This window comes from Delphinapterus leucas, chromosome 9, assembly GCF_059928025.1.
Source record: "Delphinapterus leucas isolate spDelLeu-1000000601 "Yukka" chromosome 9, BTC_Dleu_Yukka2, whole genome shotgun sequence".
NCBI lineage: Eukaryota > Metazoa > Chordata > Mammalia > Artiodactyla > Monodontidae > Delphinapterus > Delphinapterus leucas.
The window spans coordinates 42,378,285-42,401,391 of NC_143137.1; the positions used below are offsets into that span (position 1 = coordinate 42,378,285).

The following is a 23,107-nucleotide window of genomic DNA, read 5'->3' on the forward strand; positions in this document are numbered from 1 at the left end:
AATATATCTCTGTCCAATTTTCTTTCATGGTAAGTTTTGTATGAAGGGAAAGAAAAGAAAGGTCAGGTTGCTTTGTGTGAAGTAACTCATTCCTTTTATGTGTTTCTACACTAAGTGTCTACAGCATTTGAATATGCACATGTCACAAAGCTCTAAGAGTAGTCATGCAAAAACTTAACTGTAGACTTAAGGTTGAATTTTTTATTATTCAGTGGATTACTGATGGAAATTGAACTAACACATGCTTAGTATTTAGAATCACAGAAACTTAAAGCTTTATGGATTAGAGCATTTGACAAATGATTGCAATATGACATCAATTACTTGATTTGATCTGGATTTTGAGCAAAGAAAAAAAGAATTATTTGGCTCTTTTTGACTGTGGATGCTGCTCAGTGCTGTCGTTGGACCATAAACCTTTTGGAAGCACAGATCTGTGAGAATGACCTAAGAAATAGGAAATAACTGCTTAACAATGGAAGAAAGGAACATTGAGGGTTCACAATGAGATGTTGAGAGGAAAGGGACTGTTGTAAATTTTGAAGCCAAGGCACAGTTTTAAATACTACTGTCTTTAAGCAGAAATATTCTCAGTGTAAATTAGAGGTTATTAATTCCTGATCTTACATTTTTCTAATAATTTTGATACTCATGTAGCGTGAACATCATTCTTGACAAAGTCTTTTCAGTTTTTAACAATGAAATTCAGACAATTCAGTTCATTTTTCAGGTTGAGAGGGTTTTTTTTTTGATACTTTTTAGCTACTTGGTACACTGAAACATGCTTAGGGAACACATTCCACTTAGGAAAAGGTAAACTAAATGAGATTAGAATTAGAATTGTGGTTTTACTGAATTAGTCAAGTAGATAATTGTATTTATATCAGTAACTATAGCTTTAGAGTAGAAAAGTAACCATTTTGAGTAATGACATTAAAATTTAGAACATAAACTGCAGTTTTGGGTAAAATAATCTTGAGAACTCAAGTAACTAAAAAACTATTTTATTATAATTTTATATTTATTTTGGTTTTCAGATTGTACGATTTTCAGACCCTTGTTTTCTTCTGATTTTTAAAAATGTTGCTAAAGTACATAGTTTTTATAAGGGGGGAAGCATCTACTCTGATAGTACCTATTCATCCATTTAGTGAACTTTTCCGGAGAGTCAGTGTTTGCTTCACGGGAATTTCTAGCCAGTTTCTAATCGGTACCCTTCTTTCTTAGAAGAGTTATTTAAATCATGTGAGTTTATGTGCCAAAAAATAGTTGTGAATTGTTACCTGCTTTTTTCTATTTCCATTATTTAGTTTGCTCTGTACTTGAGTCTAAGATAGTGTAAGATGTACTTTTTAAAATATTTTTTTCTCAGATGATTTTACAAGGGAAAATATTTGCTTTAATAAAAGAACTGCAAATTATGTAGTGTAAATGATTAATCAAATTATTTAAAACAGAAATTTAAAACCTTCAAATCTAAAAAGTGTGAAAACACAGTAAAGGAGCTATTAATTGCTCATAGTAATTATCAATAATATTGAGGTTATATATTTCATAATAAAAATTATGCAGATGTTTTCACTTATCAAGCTTTTTAATTAAATGTCGATTTTGTCCCTATTGAGAATTATTGCTAAGATGAAAGCTAACAATTTTGCTTAGCTTTTAAAGCATTTAGATGGGTACATTAAAAAAAAAACTAAATACAATATTTTTCTGCAGTTTTCTTTTTTTTTTGCGGTATGTGGGCCTCTCACTGTTGTGGCCTCTCCCGTTGCGGAGCACAGGCTCCGGATGTGCAGGCTCAGCGGCCATGGCTCACGGGCCCAGCCGCTCCACGGCATGTGGGATCTTCCCGGACCGGGGCATGAAGCTGTGTCCCCTGCATCGGCAGGCGGACTCTCAACCACTGCACCACCAGGGAAGCCCTTTTTCTGCAATTTTTGACTGTTAATTTCTTTTCCTTCCTCCCCCCCCCCCCCTTGCTTTCCCTTCTAATGATGGTAAGGTTTTGGCCAGGATATTTATTCTGAGTCTTCTGTTTATTCAACTCAATTAAAACAACATATACTGAGGTCCTACTGTATGTCAGGACTTGTAGATGCTGGGGATGTGTCAGTTAGTAAAACAAAGACCCCTGTCCTTGTGGATAATCATGTGAAGGTGGGACAATCTTCTGCTTAAGGTGGGGGAATACTGGTTTATTTGGGGAGAAGCAAGGGGTCCATTGTGGAAGAGCAGAGAGTGGAAGGGATAAGGCCAACAGTGAAAGACGGGAGGTGGTGTATGGAAGGAGCCAATTCTGTAGTCTTGTCAGTCATTGTAAAGTTCATTTGGAGCACGTGGAAAGGCCATGGAGGGTTACCTGCAGAAGAGGGACATGATTTAAATATTTTTTACATTAATTTGGGCTATAGTGTAAGTGCAAGATGTGTTATTCAGGCTATTGAGTGGTGTGCCTATTTGTGAAACTTACAGTAACTCCAAAAGTCCAAAAACAGAGAGTGTGCTAGTGTTAGCTGGAAATGAATCTGTTGATGTAGATTTGAAAACTAGCTTCTAATGTAGTAGAAAACTAGCCTGCAGTATCTTTTGTGACCTGGCCCTTTCTGCGTCTCACTACTCCAGGGCATTTTCTTTTTGCCTCAGTCCTGCTGTCCTTCCTTCCTCTAGTTCCCAGAAAGGACTGTTCCTTTTCCTTCCTCAGGGCCTTTGCACATGCTGTTTCCTAGCCCTGTATACTTCCCTCCCCCTGTATCTCCTAATCTGTGCCTAGTTAACTCTTAGTCATCTTTAATAACTGGATGTTTTAGTTTGGGTTTCAGTGGTGTTCTTCATTTCTTCCTGCAGATCTGGGTTTTCATCTGGTATAATTTCTCTTTAGTCTAAGAACTTTATTTAGCCTTGTGGTGAAGATCTGCTGCCCTAAGTTCTCTTAGCTTTTGCCTTTCTAAAAACATCCTTATTTTACCTTCATTTTTTTAAAGTATATTTTTGCTGGATAAGAGTTCTGGATTGAAAGCTTTATCTTTAAGCACTTTAAGTGTCATTGTTTTGTGTTCTGGCTTCCATTGTTTCATAAGTCATCTGTCACTCTTATTATTGTTGTCCTGAATGTAATGTGTATCTTCTGTGGTGGTTTGAAGCTTTGTTTTTTTCTTTTTTTTTTCTGTAGTTGTTTTAAAAATTAATTAATTATATTTTTGGCTGTGTTGGGTCTTCGTTGCTGCATGCAGGCTTTCTTTCTCTAGTTGCCGTGAGCAGGGGGCTACTCTTCATTGTGGTGCACAGGCTTCTTATTGCGGTGGCTTCTCTTGTTGTGGAGCATGGGCTCCAGGTGCATGGGCTTCAGTAGTTGTGGCTCACGGGCTCTACAGCGCAGGCTCAGTAGTTGTGGCTCACAGGCTGAGTTGCTTCACGGCATGTGGGATTTTCCCTGACTAGGGATCGAACCCACGTCCCCTGCATTGGCAGGCATATTCCTAACCAATGCGCCACCAGGGAAGTCCTTAAAGCTTTGTTTTTTTATTTGATTTTTATTGGTTTGATGGTGATGAACTTAAATTTGGTCTTTTTTGTATGTATCCTGCTTAAGTTTCTCTGAACATCTTTGTTCCGTGGGGTTTTTTTTTTATTTAAATCAGTTTTTGGAAACCTTTTAGCAAATATCTTTTCTTCAAATATTTTGTCTTCCCCATTCTCTCTCTTATTGTCTTTGAGGATTCTCATTCCATGTATGTTCAACTTTTGATGTTATCCCATAGGTTTTTGATACTCTCTTCATTTTTTTTTTAATTTTCATTTTTTCTCTCTTTGTCTCTATTTGGATATATTATTTTGCCATATCCCTGAGTTCATTGGTATTTTATTCTGATATTCAGTCTGCTTTAATGCCCATCCAGTGACTTGTTTATTTTAGATATTATAAATTTCAATTTTAGAATTTCATTGTTTTCCTGAGCTTCCATTTCTCTGTTGAAAATTCTTGTCTGTTTACCCATTCTGTCCATCTTTTTCTGTAAATTTTTAAACCTAATTATTATAATTTAAATTTAAAGTCCTTGTCTGCTAATTCCAACAGTCACGTTATCTGTGGATTTAACTAGAATTTACCTTTTGATTGTGGGTTATATTTTTGTATTTTGCGTGTCTCATAGACTTCTCTTTTATGCAAGACATTTTGTATAAAAGAATGATAAAGCCCGAACTAGATCATTGTTTTTGCTTGTTTTTTTCCCAGAGAGAGATTATCTTTTCCTGTGTCAGGTATGTAGGGTAAGGGCCTGAGCAATTTGATTCCACCATGAGTCTTGCTAAGCTGGGCAGGGCTGTGGTTTTAATTTGTTTTAGTTTACCTCCAGTTTCAAATGAATTAAGGAGATTTCTGCTCTGTGGCTCAATCTCCAGTTTCCCAGATGCTCAGCCCAGGGCATGATCTCTTTGATCTTACCAGCAATTGAATCTGGAGGGGGTGAAGTTTTAGCTTTTTAGTTTCAGTCCATCACTGGATTCGACTTCAGCAAGTTCCTGGAAGCTAAGCACTGTGTGAGACTGTGACTTCTCTCTGCTTCCTCCCTGTTCTTCACTGCTTCTTCACCCCAATCTGAATATCCAATTAACTTAGTACTGTTTGTTGAAAAGACCATTCTTTTCCCATTGAATTGTAGTGGTGCTTTTGTCATTAATCAAGTAACTGTATATTTGTAGATTTGTTTTTAGACTCTCAAATCTGTTCTATTTTTCTATTTATCTTTAAGCCAGTATCATACTATCTTAAATATTGTAACTTTAAAAGTTTGATATCTGGTAGTAAAAAGTCTCCAACTCTGTTCTCCGGTGTTGCTTTAGCTAGTCCAGGTTTTTGTATTTCCATATAAATTTTAGAATCAGCTTTCCATGATTCCTCCTTCCCCCAGTAGATTTACAACCTGCTAGGACTTTAGTTATGATTGCCTTGATCTCTAGATCAATTTAGGGAGAAGTGACATTCTAAATATATCAGATCTTCCCATCTATAAACATAGGTATTTTTTCATTTATATCAATCTTCTTCAATTTCTTTCAGCAATGTTTTATGTCTTGCAAATTTTTTATTAGATTAATTCCTAACAAATGTGTGTGTGTGTGTATTTTTGGGAGGGAGGGGTACTATTCTCTGCCCTTTTGATATGTCCTCAGTGTTCTTTCAACGCTTACTTTCTTGCACAAAAAGTTGTTTCAAGATCACCTCGTACTGAGTTCAAAAGTAAAACAGCTCAAAATATACCTAGATTACTTTTGCTTCTCTGTTATGTTACCATTTAATACAGTTAGAATCATTTGTTTCAGTTTATATTTATACTGCCTTTGTATCTTGACAAATACCTTCATACTGTATACAGAATTCTGATTATGTTGATTACCTTGAGAAGTTTAGTTTACAACCACATGGTAAGATGGTAGAGTTGATATTGATAACATCTTGTCAGCTTTTTATATTTTAAATAAGTATGGAATGGTCAGGTTGCGTCATTGCTATAAAGGATAGAGTCATGAAGCTGTAATTTATTGCTTATCCAACAAAGCTGACTGATTTCACAGAAGTTCTGTGCAAACTTTATGGTAGGATATGGTGATATCCTAGAAGTTCAGAGATAAAAAAGGTAAATGTTTCTTTTCATAGAACCAGTAGAAATTCTTTATTAAGATGGTAAAGCTTACTAATAACAATTATACATCACTGAAACATTAATTTTCATGTGAGCCAAAATTGTATTACAAATTCAAATTGTAACTGACTGGTTATTTGGGCAGCATGTCAGTACATGGTACAGAAAGAGACAAACTCCAAGAAAGCTACCTGACTTATTATCAAGGTGCAGTCCCATCAGCCTCACAAAGCCCATGCCAAGCTAAGGGTCTACCTAAACAATGGGACTGCCCTAAGTAACATCAGACAGAAGATGTTCAAACGAGAGCTGTTGCACCTAGCGTTATTATGGTTGACATCTGGATAGCTGAATCCTTAAACCTACACCATTCTCAGAAAAAGAGTAGCCAAACCCATGGTGGTCAGAAATCTTTTTTGGAATCGCTTGTAAGTATAGTGTTTACAGCAATATTATAGCTAACATAGCAGTGCAGCAGTCAGAGGTGGGATAATTTGTTTTAAACCCAAACATTATACCAACAAGTTACAATTGATCCTACAAAGGTTAACTCTAGTTAAAACTCTTGAACAAGCCTTAAACATGATCTGTTTGATACTAACTATAACTTATAATTGACTAGTCAGTTCTATTCCTATTTTTAAATTGTGAAGAGAAATCAATTAGATTATGCTAGATCTCTAATAGTATAAGTAAACTATTTGAAAGTAGAGGTTGAAAAATGAAGCTGTTTATTGCTAAAATTCTTCATTTTTGATTCTTGAGTAGATGATTAAAAAATTCAGCCTTCACCAAGCAGAAAATAGATTAAAAGCCTGTTGTCATCAATATCTAGGCAGTGTTATATTGCAGTATTATTCAGTGCTATGAAGTGTGCGCTGAAAATTATTTAGTGGATGATGACAATTAAAACAGTGTAAGATTTTTTATTGAGTTTACTTTCACAATTAAAGAATTTCTTATTCTTTGTCAGAGTATAGAATACATTTGTGTAACCCTTTTTGAAGCAGTTCACGTGTGTATATTTCCTCCTTTCATTCTTACATTTGAACCTATAAAGAGAACGATAGATTTTTATTTTCTATTTAAAATTATAGTTAAATAAAAAATATTTATTTGTTGAAACTTAAGGTATGATTAAAACAAATCTGCTTAGTATTCTCATATGGTGTCATCTGGAACAGCAATTATGTTAGTACCAGATCTAGTAAAGCACCCTGTGTTATTGGAGAAACAATAAGAAGCACTTTCACATACATATGAATTCATTCACTCTTAACTTTTTAGAAGGAGAAAACCTTGTTCTTTGTTACTAATTTATAATTGAGCCTTCTTATCCTTACTTTATAGAGGATGTAATCGAGTTTTAGCAAACTGAGTGACTCCTGCTATTAAGAGAAATGAATTTCTAAGAGATGACAACGTAGTTGTATTTGGTAACAAAATAAATATGGGTGAACAGTTTGTATGAAGAAAGTTTTCAAATTGTGTATTAAATAGTTTAAATATTTTCTTATTGGTTTTTGCATAGAGATTGGTAGCCTTATAAATTTTATATATCTCTACTGTCAATCATACTGAAATCTCTAGTTAATCTAATAAACTAACAGATTTTTTATTTTGCATTTCAGTAACAACAAATATACATTTTTAAAGACTTTTTCAATCTTTTCATATTCTCTTGTATGTACAGTTCATTTATAAATAGATATTTATGTTAATTTCATAGAGAATGGTGAGTTTTGGTAAAAAAGAGGAATAAATTGGCTCAAACTTTCTATAGCAGTAGAAGAAATATCTAATAGTCTGAGGTAGAGCTAAAATAAAGGAAAAACTTATTTCCACTGTGGTCTTTGTAATACTGTATAGTCTCTAAAGTAGCCCTGCTTGACGTGAAAGATGTAATGATTTCTTCTAGTGTGACGAGCTTAGTAGTAGTAATATCAAATTGTTTACATTTAATCCAGTGCAGTTTTCTTTAAATTGAAAGATGGACTTATTAATATATTTAGTATATATGCAGAAATATGATGGAGTCTCATACTGGGATACTACATTATTTAATTAAGTCTAAAGTAAGCTTTTCAGAAAGGTTGATACTTAACTATTTTAGGACTTCTGTGAAGTCCTAAAACAAAGATGGAGTGCTCCTTTTAAGCAGCATTGTCAGTAAAAATACTAACAGTGATGACCACAGGGAGTTTTGAAATATTGGTTATGGAGAGTTTTGCTGAAATTCACATGAAAGAAGACAAACTATAGTTCATTTTCAAAACCAGTTCAAATGTAGTGTTTTTACTTTTGGCAGAACATTTTCTTGCTGGTGCTTTCCCTACTTTCCTTTTAGGCTACAGTTGAAGTTTTTTAGGACTTCGTTGTTGACAGTTCATAATGTTACTGTTGCTCAAGAGCTTATGCCATGTGTATCTTCCAGTTTTGCTGTTGGTAGAAAAGTTAGTAGCTTGTTTTCCAGCACACCATTAAGTTGTAGAAAAAACTTCATAGCAGCTTTGGCTTGGTGTTTCTTACTCAACAATTTTAACAAAGATACCATACACTATGAATTTTGTTTCAGTGTACCCGTGTGATGTGGACACCTCCTCTCCGCGAAAGCTTCTCGTATCCATTCCTTGTACTTCAGATGCTGCTGGTGACTCATATTCTCAGGTAACTTTGTCTTATCTTTAGTAGTTGTTGTTTGTTTGTTCTGCATTGAATAACTTAAGCTAGAATATTTTGAACTTCCAGTATAAAAAGTGTAATAAAATAATTAAGTTGATGCAGTTGCTAGGTTGAATTCATAAAGGGGTTTTAAGAGTTTAACTTCCGGGGCTTCCCAGGTGGCACAGTGGTTGAGAGTCCGCCTGCCGATGCAGGGGACCCGGGTTCGTGCCCCGGTCCGGGAAGATCCCACATGCCGCGGAGCGGCTGAGCCCGTGAGCCATAGCCGCTGAGCCTGTGCTTCCGGAGCCTGTGCTCCGCAACGGGAGAGGCCACAACAGTGAGAGGCCCACGTACCGCAAAAAAAAAAAAAAAAAAGTATAACTTCAAAATATTTACTACCCAAAACATTTTCTTGATCTGCCTTTTAGTCTTCTTTCCTTTAATTAGTGGTCCACAGGTACTGCTCGAGGAGCAGCAAATCTGCTTCCACTTCTTCTGCCATCTCTACTTTCCCAAGCCATTTTCTGCCACCACAGTAGCCTCCCAAAAATAGAAGAGGGAAAGCTGGTGGCAGTAGGGTGTATCGCATAAGCTATAGCCCTTCAAAGCAAAGAACGGTTCATAGAATAGGTGTGGTCAGGTACATTAATACACGTAGTTCTTCTTTCTGTGTTTTGTTTAGCATCCCTGAGAATTGGATAGTAGGGGTAGAAAGAAACCACATGAGTAGACAAAGGTATGCTAGAATAATTCCTGCTAGAAACTCAGGATTGGATTGAGCCCTCCCATGTTTCTCACTACAAGAGTGGAGAGAGTTGGACCGAGAACATTTCCCTCCCCTCGTTATTGACAGATATTGAATTTAGATTGCTACTGCCTTGTTTCAGAGGGTGAAGATAAAACAAAACGGGGTCTATGAAAGAACAGAACAAAGCATGATGAAAATCTGAAGATGACCCAGACTAAGAACTCCTTTCAGTGATCTGCAGAATTCAGGAGAACTGGTTGAAGTCTGTTACATCAAACCCTTTGAATGATCTATTTCCCGTGATGATCTCAACAGGAACAGAGCCATTACATGGCTTTGTCTCTTATGTAGAGTTTTTAGACCAGCCTTTCACAGAATGTGGGATGGGTGGCAGCTTTTGTATTAGCTTTTAAAGTCTCTGCAACTCCAGCCTGATTGCTGTCCCTTAAATTCCTCTTTTATTATGAAAATTAGAACTTTTTTAGCATCTTCACATAAGATGAACTCTGAATTCATAACCTTTAGTTCTGGGGCACTTTGATAGAGGTTTCCTTCTCAAACACTTCAGGAGGAAGTGTTGTGCCGTATGAGTGTCTGATTCATCACTGCACATGCTGTGTTTCCACATCCGCGTTCTTGATCTTGGCTTTTTTCTCCAATACAATACAATACTGTATTCTCCAATACGGTATTTTCTCCAATACAGTGGACTGCCCATCAATCTCTACTTTCTGCTTTTCTTCTGCCTCTGCTTCTGTCTTCAATCCAGTGATGGCAAACTTTTGATTCTTCCCATATTCCCTTGCTAATGTGCTGTGATCTGAGCAGCTGTGTACGGTGCTGCTCCACCTGCTAAGGGTTGCTTCCTTTAATCCATCCCGAGGGGTGTACTGTAGAAGGTTCTGCTACTTTGCTATTGCTGCTGTAACAAATCACCACAAACAGATTTATCATGTTACATCTTACAGTTCTGTAACTCAGAAATCCTAAGATAGGGGTGTCGGCAGGGCTGCACTTCTTCTGGAGAGTCTAAGGAAGAACCAGTTTTCTTGCCTTTTTTTGCTTCTAGAGGACTGCTTGCATTCCTTGACCTGTGGCCCCCTCTATCTTCAAAGCTGGCAATGGTGGATTGAGTTCTTAGCAGTCATTTTACTCCAACCTTCTTTGACTTTAAGGACCCTTGTGATTACATTGGGCCCCCCTGGATAATCCAGGATAATCTCCCTATTTGAAGGTCAGCTGATTGGTAACCTTAATTCCCCTTTGCCATGTAGTGGGCCTCTTTGGAGGCTATTACTCTACTGACCACAGTGGAGCTACTCCAACTCCTGTTTCTTGGCTTCAGGGACCGCGTTCTGTTAGGTTCTTTTGTCTTGTTTGTCAGGTGCTTTTGTGGTAAGCTCTTTATGTTTTCTTTAGCCTCCTAATCATTGTCATTTCAGCCTCATCCACCTCTTCATTCTTGTCTTTACTTTTGGTTTTTATAAAAAAGTGTTAGGTAAGGGAATTTCCTTCCTTCAAGGGCTTTTATCATTCTCTTTGTTTTTCTCTAGTTGACATCTTCCTTCTGCTTTCTTGGCAACTGCAGTCCTTTTTGCTGGGGAAAAGCACATCCTCCTTTCCTAGAGTTGTGGTAAACTTCTTACCTTTCTTCTGAAGGATGACAGCCTAATTTCTAGTGGTCTTTTAAGTCTTCTGATATTTCATCTTTATTACTGAATTCTCTCTCTTTGGTAGAGCAGCCATTTCCTCTAGTTCTCGGTTTCCACCTAGAGTTGACATCTCTTGATGTGGGGCGGTGGAGAGGTGAATGCCTTGAGTGAGCCAGGAAGAAGCTGAGCAATGTTCATGTGGGCTGCAGGTACTAAGGATACTGTTATAAAGCTAGAATAGACTTTTCCTAATGCTAAACATCATTTACAAATAAGGTTAGAAAGATATTTTATCCTAACAAAAAAATGGTTTTGTCCAATTTTGAATTTTAAGTATTTTTAGAAATTCAGTTTTGTATAAATCACCTAATAACAGCCACAGTGAAGATGTTAGGCATGTTGGGGGCTTCACAGTGGTTCACTGATTTAGGAGAAAAGTACTTCTTAAAACTAGCATGAGAGAATCACCTCACCCTCCTAAAAATCCCTTGCATACAAGTCAGGACCAAAGCAAAGCCTCTGAATGTGACTCCAGAAGGGCTTCTGCCATTGCCTCTTTTCTGTGTCCTACCTGTGCAGGACCCAACTTTTATCCCATATCCTCCACAAAACCTCCCTCAGCTGCTCAGCCTGTATCCTGAATACTTGCTTGCTTGTCTGCAGAATACTTAGCACTTAGAATCTGCTACTTCTGTGATTTTTTCATAGACATCGTTTGTGTCTCCAAATGAATCTATTGAATGCAGCTTTAAATACGTTTGGTTATGAATTCACAAAAATATAGTTTGAAAAATCTCAATGGATACACTGACCTAGGTGCTCTCTCTCTCCTTGGAAAGCTTTGTTTTTTACAGTTATATTGGGGATTTACTTTTCACAGGAAATTGTTGTAATTGAGTGTCAGGAGGTATAATTTCTAATCCACTGGTTCATTTTATATCTGGTTTATGTTATAACCAGATCATGTTTAGAGATTCTAATTTGCAGTGGTTTGGAGCCATGCTAGAATATTTTCTGGTTAAACTTACTTATTTTATCTTTTTAAGGGCTACAAAACTTTACAGAGGAAGCTTGATTGCACTCTGCATTTCCAATGTGTTTTTTATGCTTCCATGGCAGTTTGCTCAGTTTGTACTTCTTACTCAGGTAAGGTGCTTACATTTTTAAAACGAATTAAGCTTAGTGAGCTTGATTATGAGAACTCATTTGTCTAAAATTACAGAACTGAGATGTTATATGATTCTAAGTCCTAAAAAGTTTTTTTAGTCCATATTTTGAAAGAAATTTCAGGTTAGGGAAATATATGATTTACTTATTAATGGGTGTTAATTATTTACTTACTAGTAGAATGCATTTATTGAACTCAAGTTTATAAGAATGCTTATCTTTTTTCTTCAATGTTAAGTTTGCTTAAAAGAGAACTAGTGTTATAACATTAAGTATTTCTCTTAAGGAGACTGTAGTATTTATCTTAAGTAAAATGTTTTTGTGAATAATAGTGGACTTTCTTACACATAGGATAAATACACATAGAATAACATAGGAAAAATAGCTAAACAATTTATGTTTTATATAACTCCCTTACCAGCCTGTAATATATTTATCATCTTTCCACGTACTCTGTCTCTTTCCCTTCAAATAGAGGTCTATAAAGCAAGGTAAAGGTCGCTTATTGAGAGAGGGAGTAAAATGTGTGCTCATTTCTCCCTGCCACCACTGCTTCTACTCCTTTCTTATACTGGCCATATTCATATTCGTATAAAGCAGTATAAGAGTCGCTTTTTAATGTTCTTTGAGATGTCTTGCTTGAGAAATGAAGTCAGACCTGGATTTCTGTCCTAACTCTATTCACTGGCTGCTGGAGTTGGACAAACTGCATAACTTTTCTTAGTTTCAGTTGTCTCATTTATGAAGTAGAGAAAATGAAAGACCCTACTGTATTGGGTTGCGTTTAGGATCACATGGGGTCATGTATGTAAGAGTCTTAACACATTACCTGCTACTTAAGACATCAAGTTTGCTGCTTCTATCATTTTTTTTTTAAAGAGGCTCTGTTTGTACTTCATTCTTTCTTTGATTTTATCTTTTAGACTCCTTTGTCTTCTTTAGTTTGAGGACATTTTAAATGTTTCTGGTTTAAAATGTCCCTGAGGGTCACTCCTTAAGATTCTACCCTGTAGGCCTGCTGTGTATTGCTTAGCCCCTGGAGTGGAAAGGGAGAGTTCCTATCCTTTCACTTATTGGAGATGGCCTGCTTTTTGTTTTTGTTTTTGTTTTTTGGTGCGGGAGGGGGAGGAACTGGGGGGGAGGTGCATGGAGTGAGGGTAGGCAGTACTGTGCTCCTCTGTCGGGCTTACATTGAATAACAACACACTTCTCCGCAGTTACTGCGTCATATCTGTCACCCTTCAGCAGTGCCATGTTCCCCATGGGGAAATCTGGGTCAAGGGAGACCTTGTTTTTCTTGCTACTGGGAAAATTTGTTGTAGATTATTTGGAGACAAAAAACTTGATGAATGGAACTTAAGTTACATGTTTAAGTTTCAGCTGTTTTGCCATTTGTTTAAACCATATTTGTGTAGTAGGAGAAGCGTGGAATTTAATTTGAACTGCTTTTTCCATGAAGAAAGGTGGAGAGGCATTGTTTGACATAATACCTCTCTATACTTTACTGAGGTAAATTATTTAATCAATTCATATAATGAATTAATGCATATAAATAACTCCAGTACTCTTAGAATTCTTGGTAAATACATACACAGTTTTCTTCAAAACTGTTAAAAAAATTAAAAATACCTTTGTAGTGAAAGTACTTCTAGTTTGAAATTTGATAAATTTGATTATGCCCAACACTTGAATATTTGTGTAAATGAAAGAAAGCACTAATGGAGATACTCGTAAAGACTGACTAACAAGCAGAACTCAGTGTATTTTTACACACACATGCATTACATAATTATTTTTTAGTTTAATGTACTTTCCCCAATTATGTATTGTCACATGTTATAATTAAATTTTTATATTTTTTGATTGAGCAAGGCACTTTGTAATTGTACATGTTGGCAGTAGAGTCACTCTGACATTAAAAGGAGTATTGTTTGGATAATCCGTAAAGTAGATAATTTACATGGTTAATTGAGAGAGATGTGAATGGAAGAGAAAAATCAACTGATATGTGCTATATTAATATATTGACCATAATAAATAATAAATTAGCAGGTAAGAGGGTAACTAAAGAACTTACTTTCAATATAAATATAAATTTGAGGCAAAATAAAGATAATCTTTTCTTAATTTTTTAATCTATTCATTATATATATAATTTTAATATAACTTCTTTTTAAATTTCAGATTGCATCATTATTTGCAGTATATGTTGTGGGATACATTGATATATGCAGATTACGGAAGATCATTTATATGCACATGGTAATGGTTTTTCTTTTTTTTTTTTCCCATTTACCTTGACCTTAAAACAAACTCCTGATTAGTATTTTATTTATTCATGGTTGCAACTAGTTTTGACGTAATTCCATAAATAAAACAAGTGTTATTCAAAAACTGTGATATAATTAACAGACCTTGTTTTAAATAGGCCACCCAGAAAATTTAATTATCTGATTTGAGTTTGTGCCCAACTTATACATTATCAGCAAAAGAGGTAATTCGTGAAAGAGAAACATGGAATGGTATATTATCCAGGAGCCTTCTGTTAAAATGAAGTGGAATATTCATTTATTGAGCACAAACTATCCAGGCATGTGGGACATATCAGTGAATAAAACTGCAAAGATCCCAGCGTATATGTGGATTACATCCTAAAAGAGTGGAGGAAGAAGACAGAGGATAAATAATAAACATAGTAAATGGGTAAATTATATAGTATGTTAGAAGGTGGTAAGGGCTATGGAAAAGGACAAGTCATGGTACCCCAAGGAGGTCAGGCTGGCCAAGCCTCAAGGGATGGGAGATTGAGGTGTCACATGAAGAGGTCAGAGGAGGTCTTATTGAGAAGGGGGTAGTGGAGCAAAGATTGGAAGGAGGAGAGGGAGTCAGCTAAGTAGATGTCATGGAGAAGAATATTCTAGCTTGATGAAATAGCCAGGGCAAAGGTCTTAAGGCTGGATGGTTGATTTTGATGAATATTGATTTTTAAAAACATTTGTCTTCTCTGTCATTAGTTCTTACAATTTTGGTATTTTCTTTTTCCTATAATTTTAATGTAATTACAGCGTGCTGTTGTTTTGTGCTGGTCTCAGCCTATCAATAACAATGTTGTGGTTGAACAGGCACTTGTGGTTCTTATGATTGCAAGATGCCCTTCAGCAATAATTTTCAGGAAACTTTGAAAAAAACCAAGGTTTATTACTTACAGGACCTGGAAATTACACAGCACACCTGGGACCACACAGTTAGGTCGTGGGGTGTGGGGAGAGGCATGGGAGAGTTAGGGAACAAGCATGCCTTGGAGTTCTGCCTTTACTGGGGTCCAGGATGGGGGCCTAGGATTTTGAGGGCTCTTTTTTTTTTTTGTGGGTGAATTTAAAACATACGAGTGGGAATTTACATCACAGGAAGAGAAAAAACTGGCCCAAAGGTCAGTTGTTGAAGTTAATCAAGATCTCTAAAACAAAGGAGCCTCAGTGGGGGCAGGTGGCCTGACCCTTTATCTAGTCATGTGGCTGGCAATATGTTTATTCAAGAGATAACCATGTTTGGAGTGGATCGCAATAAAAGCTTTAAGTCAGACACTTGTATTAGGAAGAAGAAAAAATCCCCAACTGTCAGGGTTTATACTACAGCCATTTTTTTTTTTTTTTTTTGGCGGTACGCGGGCCTCTCACTGTTGGTGGCCTCTCCCACTGCGGAGCACAGGCTCCGGACGCGCAGGCTCAGCGGCCATGGCTCATGGGCCCAGGCGCTCCGCGGCATGTGGGATCTTCCCAGATCAGGGCATGAACCCGTGTCCCCTGCATCGGCAGGCGGACTCTCAACCACTGCGCCACCAGGGAAGCCCCATATATTTTTTTATTCTCTAATAATTGATACATATAAATAGGACATTTATAACATATAGAGAAGTTATGGACAGAGTTCTAAAATGAACAACCATGAGCCTACCCTACAATTGAAAAATGGAACCATCATTACTTTGAAGCCCTTGTGTGTCCCGAACACATCCCCTCACTTCTCTTGGAGATAACTACTATCCTGACTTTTAAAATTATAATTAACTAGCTTTTCTTTATGACTTTACCATCTACTTATTCCTAAATAATGTATTTTTATTATTAAATATTAGTATTGTTTTTAAGGTTTATAAAATGGTATCCTTTTGTGAGACATAAGTTTTCACTCAGATTTTTGAAATTTGTATGTTGCTGGAGTTCAGACATTTTCTTTGCTTTATGTTTTGCATTGTATAAATAAAGCATGATATATTTATCCATATTCTTGTTGAAAGACATATAGGTGTTTTCCTTTTATGTGTAATGGTGTACACGTACCTCCTGGGGAATATATATTGAGTTTCTCTAGGGTATTTACATAGTAGTAGAATTTTTAGGTGGTAAATTAAATACATGTTCAACTTCACAATTTAATGTTGCATTGTTTTTCAAAAATGATTAGACTGCTTTGAACAGTAACGTATAACAGTTCTTCTTATCCTATATCTTTTTTTTATTTTGTCAATTTGGAGAGTATAAAATGGTATCTTATGGCCTTAATTTACATTTTCTCTGGTTTTCAATAAAGTTGAACATCTTTTCTTATGTTTATGGGCCCTTTGTTTTCCTTTTTTGTGTCACTCCTATTCAGACTTTTCATCAGTTTTTCTCTTATGTCCAAGGAAAAAATGGCATCTGTTTTATTCACTGCAATGTAATCCCCTATTTTCATTATTTGCTTTGATGCTTGAATTGTTCCCGATTTGGCCAGCTACTTCCTGCTGGCTTCTTTGTTCTTTTAACATGTCCTCATTATGCTTTGAACACTTTTTCAAAGAAATTAATAAAGGCTCAGCTTCATCAAATGCTTTTCTGCATCTGTCTAGATGATCCTCTGTATTTTTCCCTCTTTAATATGTTACTGTGGTGAATTACATTAATTGATTTTTTACATTAAGAAACCATGCTTTTCTGGACTAAACAATTTTTATACTAATTATATTGCTGGATTCATTTGCTATTTTGTTAGGGTTTTAAATCTCATGAATGGTATTGGACAGTACTTATCCTTTTTTAGACTTGAGTTTTTTTCCCCAAACTGTTTAATATGTTTTTTTTTTTTTACATAGCAATAAAAATTCAAGTAATTGTTAAGCATTTAGAGTCTGTCAATCACACAGTCACATAGGCAACTATCAATGAGGACTTTGACTCAAAGTTATAGTTATAAAAGTACTAACATTACACAGGTTTAGTTTGTAGTAGAACCTATCCTGGGTAAATGATATACGCTTTATGATGTCACTTACTGACTATGGAACTAGTCACTTATTATCCATAGTTGCTTTATAAACTCCTAAATCCCTATAGTTAAAAAGGAAAAAAATATGGAATTGTTTCCAAAAATTTTTTCCATTTTTTTATTGTGATAAAATACACATAAAATTTACTGTCTTAAGCATTTTAAGTTTACATATCAGTGATATTAAGTACATTCTTATTGCTGTGCAAACATCACCACCGTCTATCTCCACAAGTCTTTTCATCTTGCAAAAATGAAACTCTATACCCTATAGAGTTATAACTCCCTATTCTCCTTCCTCCCCCCAAGCCCTGGAAACCCTCATTCTGCGTCCTCTGTCTATGCTTTTAACTACTCTAAGTACCTCATATAAGTGGAATCATGCATTATTTGTCTTTTCCAGAATAGGTTACTTCACCTGGCATAATGTTCTCAAGATCCATCCATGTTGATGCAAATGGCAGGGGCTTCCTTCTTTTTTATAGCTGAATACTGTTTTATTGTGTATATGTACCACATTTTCAATATACATTCATCCATGGATAGAAACTTAGCCTGTTTCCATGTCTTGGCTGTTGTGACTAATGCTGCAATGAACGTGGGAGTGCAGATATATCTTTGATATCCTGTTTTTGTTTCTTTTGGGTATATACCCAGAGGTGGATTTGCTGGATCATATGGTAGTTCTATTTTTAATTTCTTTTTTTTTTAAATTTTATTATTATTTTTTTACAGCAGGTTCTTATTAGTCATCCATTTTATACACATCTATGTATACATGTCAATCCCAATCTCCCAATTCATCCACCCACCCCCCCACGGCTTTCCCCCCCTTGGTGTCCATACGTTTGTTCTCTACATCTGTGTCTCTATTTCTGCCCTGCAGATTTCTCAAGGAACTTCCATACTCTTTTCATAGTGTACCAATTTACATTCCCACCAACAGTGGGTTCCCTTTTCTCCGCATCCTCACTCTTATCTCTTGGCTTTTTGATAAAAGTCTTTCTAACCGGTGTGAAGTGATGTCTCATTGTGGTTTTGATTTGCATTTACTAATGATTAGTGATATCGAGCACCTTTTCATGTACCTGTTGGTCATTTGTATGTCTTTCTTGGAAAAACCATCAATTCAGGTCTTCTGCCCATTTTTTTTTTTTTTTTTTTTTGCGGTACGCGGACCTCTCACCGCTGCGGCCTCTCCCATTGCGGAGCACAGGCTCCGGACGCGCAGGCTCAGCGGCCATGGCTCACGGGCCCAGCCACTCCCCGGCATGTGGGATCTTCCCGGACCGGGGCACGAACCCGTGTCCCCTGCATCGGCAGGCGGACTCTCAACCACTGCGCCACCAGGGAAGCCCTGCCCATTTTTTAATCAGATTATTTTGGGGTTTTTTGCTACTGAGTTGTAAGAGTTCCTTGTATATTTTGGATATTAACTGTAGCTGGTATATAGTTTGCAAATATTTTCTCCCATTCTGTAGGTTGCTTCTTCTTATCATTGATTGTTTCTTTAGCTGTGCAGAAGCTTTTTAGGTTGGCTCCACTTGCTGTGATTTTGCTTTCATTGTCTGTTTTTAAACTCATGCATGACTGTTTGCATTAGGGCTGGTTTATGAGGGATGGATAGCTGCTGGTGAGCTAAGAGCTAAAATTTACTGAAATTGACTACAATTTGCCATCTAGGGGTTCTCCTGGAAGTTGCGTGTTTTGATAGATGCCCGAGTTCCAAAATAGTTCCATCAGATAGTTTGTCAAGTTGCATTTGTTGTCTAGGTGGGGAGACAGATTCTTCCTAGTGCTCCCTATGCTGCCATTTCTCCAGAACCCTCCAGCTACACTTGCCTGATTTTGATACCAGATTTATTCTAGCCCCATAGAGTTAATTGTGTTTCTACTTTCTCTGTCTGTGGTAGATTTTTTGTAAGATTGGGAGGAATATTCCCTGAAAGTTTGGCAGAGCTTGCCTGTTAAACTATATGGACCTGTTATTTTTTTTTTTGTGGACAGATTTTAAATTCGTGATCTAAGTTGTTTAATGATAATAGGACAATTCAGATTTTTTCTTGAGTCATTTTTTAGCACTTTTATGTTGTTAGGAATTTTCCCATTCATCTCAGTTTTAAAATTCATTGACATGAAGTTGTTCACAGTGTTTTCTTCTTTTTAATCTGCTAAAATATAGATACTCAAAAAAGATATAGATACTAAAATAACTTGTAATATGTCTTTCATTATGTACCAAGTTCTCAATTTTCTCAGTATAATACTCCTCAAATTTTATTCTTCACATTTAAATTAACCGATATTTTTGAGCACCAGTTGTTTGTCAAACATTTCCTAGGCCCTTAGCATACAACAGTGATAAAAACAATTTAAAAAATCTCTTCCCTCGTGGAGCTTATATTCTAGTGTACATAGACAGAAATAAATCAAATATATAAGATAAACAGTATGTTAAATGGGAATAATAACTATTACGGAAAACAAAACAGACAAGGAGAGTGGGATTTACTGAGTACGTAGGGGAGGTGGTAATTTAAAAGAGTGGGAAAAGAAGGCCTCACTGAGAAGGTTACATGGGATTAGATGAGGGAGCATCCATTAGGGTAAAAGAAGCAGCAAGCATAAGTGGTCTGAGGTGGGAATATACTGGTGTGTTCTAGAATCTGCAGAGTGTGGCTGGATTGAGTGAGAAGGGAAAGGGTCATTAGAAATGAGGTCCCAGAGGTTAGTGGGCTGACTCTGTAGGGTCGTGTAAGTCTTTGAAAGGTCTTTGGTTTTTCCTTGAAGTGAGAATCAAAGCCCTTAGAGAGTTTGAGCAGAGAAGTTACCAGAGTTGGGAATGGAGGTTGTGCATATTGTCCTTTATATCTGATCTGTGACTAAAGCATTAATGTTAAGACAGCCTAGGAAGAACATCAATTTCCTAACGTTAGCAATAGGAATGGTTCATAAAACCCTGCAGCTCTATCCTGATGCTGCACGGCACTTATCTTGTGTGGTCCTGAATTGGTTCGTATAAAATAGTTCTACTTCCTCAAGAGGTACCACTGACGATGTTGCAGATGCTGCAGTTGCCCTTCAAACCAGATGTGTATTTAACTCTGTGTTATATAACTGCTGGTTCCTTTAGCCAAGATGCCAAGTCCAACTTTTTTTTCTCCAATTAATCACATCCTGGGATTGATTATAAATCCAGTATTGCATGTCTTGTGCATAACTGTTCTAAAGAATCTTATTTTATGTACCATATGTATCAGAATAGTGTACATTGCCATGTAATGTAGAAAAGAAAAATCGACATAAATAATGCAGCCAACTATCTAAGTGTTATACCAACTAAAACAATAAATAAACCTTGAACAGTGGGAAAAAAAAATTGGGAAAATGGACCCCAAATATCTCTCCAGACCCTTGACACATCCTTTCTTAATACTACCTTATATTTCTCTTGAATACCCTTAGCAGTGCTTTGCCTGATTCTTGGTTATGAATCTGTTTATTCAAAGTGATGATATTTTACTAGTTTCTGCCAAAATTGATTGGGAAAATTTTTAAGTTGGTTTTAAATTGTGGCACTTAAGGAAAAAGGCTATTGTTATAAAATTTTGAGAATTTGGTTCCTTACCCATTTGAGATAGGCTGGGACCTGGAATCTTCTACTGGAGTGCTTGCACCTGGACAAAAGTCTCCATTGAGCAAGAAGATACAGAGAAACTATAAGTGACTAAAATAACTACACCATGCACAGTTGGAGCAATTATGAGCAACAGGATACAAAAAGGCCAGAAATAAACTACAAGTTTCTGAGGTGCTGGGAGCAAAAAGCAGGGTACTGCACATGATTCCTGCACATAGCACCTCCAAGGGCATGGACAGACCACCTAAGTTAGGCCTCCTGCCCAGCCCATGGGTCCACCCCCATTGTTACCCCATGTAAGGATCCAAGCAGCTCTTCTCCGGGAGTGGGCAAGGGTACCTTTTTCTTGCTTTCGCTCCCTTGTGCTGCAGCATGAGCCCTGATTAAGCATTGCCTGAAATTCTCATCTGGCCTCTTATCAACTTCTATTGGTTAAAGAGTCCAAGGACCTGGGCAGTTAACATTTAGTAAGCATATAAGAAAAAAATAACGTGACGGTAAATTTATTCCAAGAATGCAAGATTGGCTTATTATTAGAAATTATGTTAACATAATTTATCGCATTAATAGATTTTAAAAAGATCAACAATGTGATCATTTCCTTTGATATTATAATGGCATTTGATAAAGGTCAACATCTCTTTCTGATTTTTAAGATCTTAATTAAATGAAAATAGGTGGATATTTCATTGAACTTTTAATACATACATATACTTTAAACCAAAAGCTACTATCACACAAAATGATGAATCAGCAGAACTATTCCCGTTAATGCCAGAAACTTGACAAATATGCCTACTGCCACTCTTAACATTGTTGCATAAATATTAACTAATAAAATTGACTAAAAAATAAGAGGAAATAAGATGTAAAAGTATCATTGTAAGTATGCTTTTGAATACTTAAAAAACCCAAATTAATGAACTAATTACTACTAGAAACAATGAAAGTTTATATTCATTTATGCATACTTAATGTAACTTTTCTAAATATAAAAAATCAGAAAATATGAAAAGATTTCTTATACAATAGCAAAACAAGTAATATACTTTGAAATAAACTTAATATGCAGGATCTATATAAAGAAAACTTTATACTTCTACTGATGTAGGTAAAAGAAGACTTAAAGAAATGGAAACAGGAAATTCCCTGGTGGTTCAGTTGTTAGGACTCTGTGCTTCCACTGCAGGGGGCACGGGTTCAATCCCTGGTCTGGGAAATAAGAAGCTGCAAGCCGCATGGTGTGGCCAAAAAAAAAAAAAAGGAAATGGAAGCAACATGTATTATTTTCAGATGCAAAGATTCAATATTGGACAGATGTAACTAAAATATAATGCAATGTACTTTTGTAGAATACGGCAATTCTAATAAAAATGTCAATTTTTGAAACTTAGGCTGATTATAAAATTCATATGGAAATTTATATATGTGGATCAAAATAAAACTTCCGGAAGAAAACATGGATTATTTTATTTTTAAAGGTTTTCTAATAATGGAGTTAAATCCTGAAGACTTAGAGGAAATGAATGAAAAACTGACTAACATAAAAATGTAGAAAGCAACTACAATAGAGAAATACTACAAAGAAAGATAAAAATGAACTGGGAAAATATTTATGATATGTTTGCTTGGTAAGGAGCCATGCTCTATCATATATGAAGAGAGTGCTTAAGGAAAATACCAAAGCCCAATAGAAAAATGGGCACTAGGAATAGACAATTCATGCACACACAAAACAATATAAACAGTAAATAGAAGAAAAGATGCTGTGTGTCACCCACTAATAAAAGAATGGAACAATGAAACAATGAGGCAACATCTTTTTTTGGATTAGATTGGCAAATATTTGAAAGAATAATACACGGTGTTGGCAGGAGTGCGTATCAGCAGGAACTCTCATGCCCTGTTGGTGGAGAGTACAATATTTTGTATGGCAATTTGTCAGTATTTTCTCAAATTTTGAAATATGTGTATTGTTGATTCATTAATTCCATGATAGTAATTTATCCCATAAATGTGTTGACATGTACATAAGATACATAAATAAGGGTGTTTTTCATAGCGGTATTTGTAATAGGAAAAACAAAACTAACAACAAAACAAAACTGGAAAGCACTTAAGTTTTCAGAAGTAGTCAGAGGACTGTAGTACATCTCTAGAGTGGAGTACTTTTTTCAGTTATTCAACAGAATGAGTTAGATTGGTTTGAATTGATAGGTAAAGCTCTTTGAAACGAACCGAGAGTAAAAGCGAGCAATAGCATAGCCTCTGGGCCAAGTTTCCA

The 23,107-nt window shown here is 36.1% G+C and overlaps 1 protein-coding gene across 4 annotated transcripts in view; it reads left to right on the forward strand.

Moving 5' to 3' along the window:
• Nucleotides 1-23,107, forward strand: part of DPY19L1 (dpy-19 like C-mannosyltransferase 1) — a 126,766-nt gene that overhangs the window by 38,528 nt on the left and 65,131 nt on the right. For all 4 annotated transcript variants that reach the window (XM_089917538.1, XM_022583561.2, XM_089917537.1 and 1 more), the window contains exons 8-10: nucleotides 8,224-8,315; nucleotides 11,759-11,858; nucleotides 14,064-14,141. In XM_089917538.1, coding sequence (XP_089773664.1) covers nucleotides 8,224-8,315; nucleotides 11,759-11,858; nucleotides 14,064-14,141 — 270 coding nt within the window. The remainder of the gene's footprint in view (nucleotides 1-8,223; nucleotides 8,316-11,758; nucleotides 11,859-14,063; nucleotides 14,142-23,107) is intronic.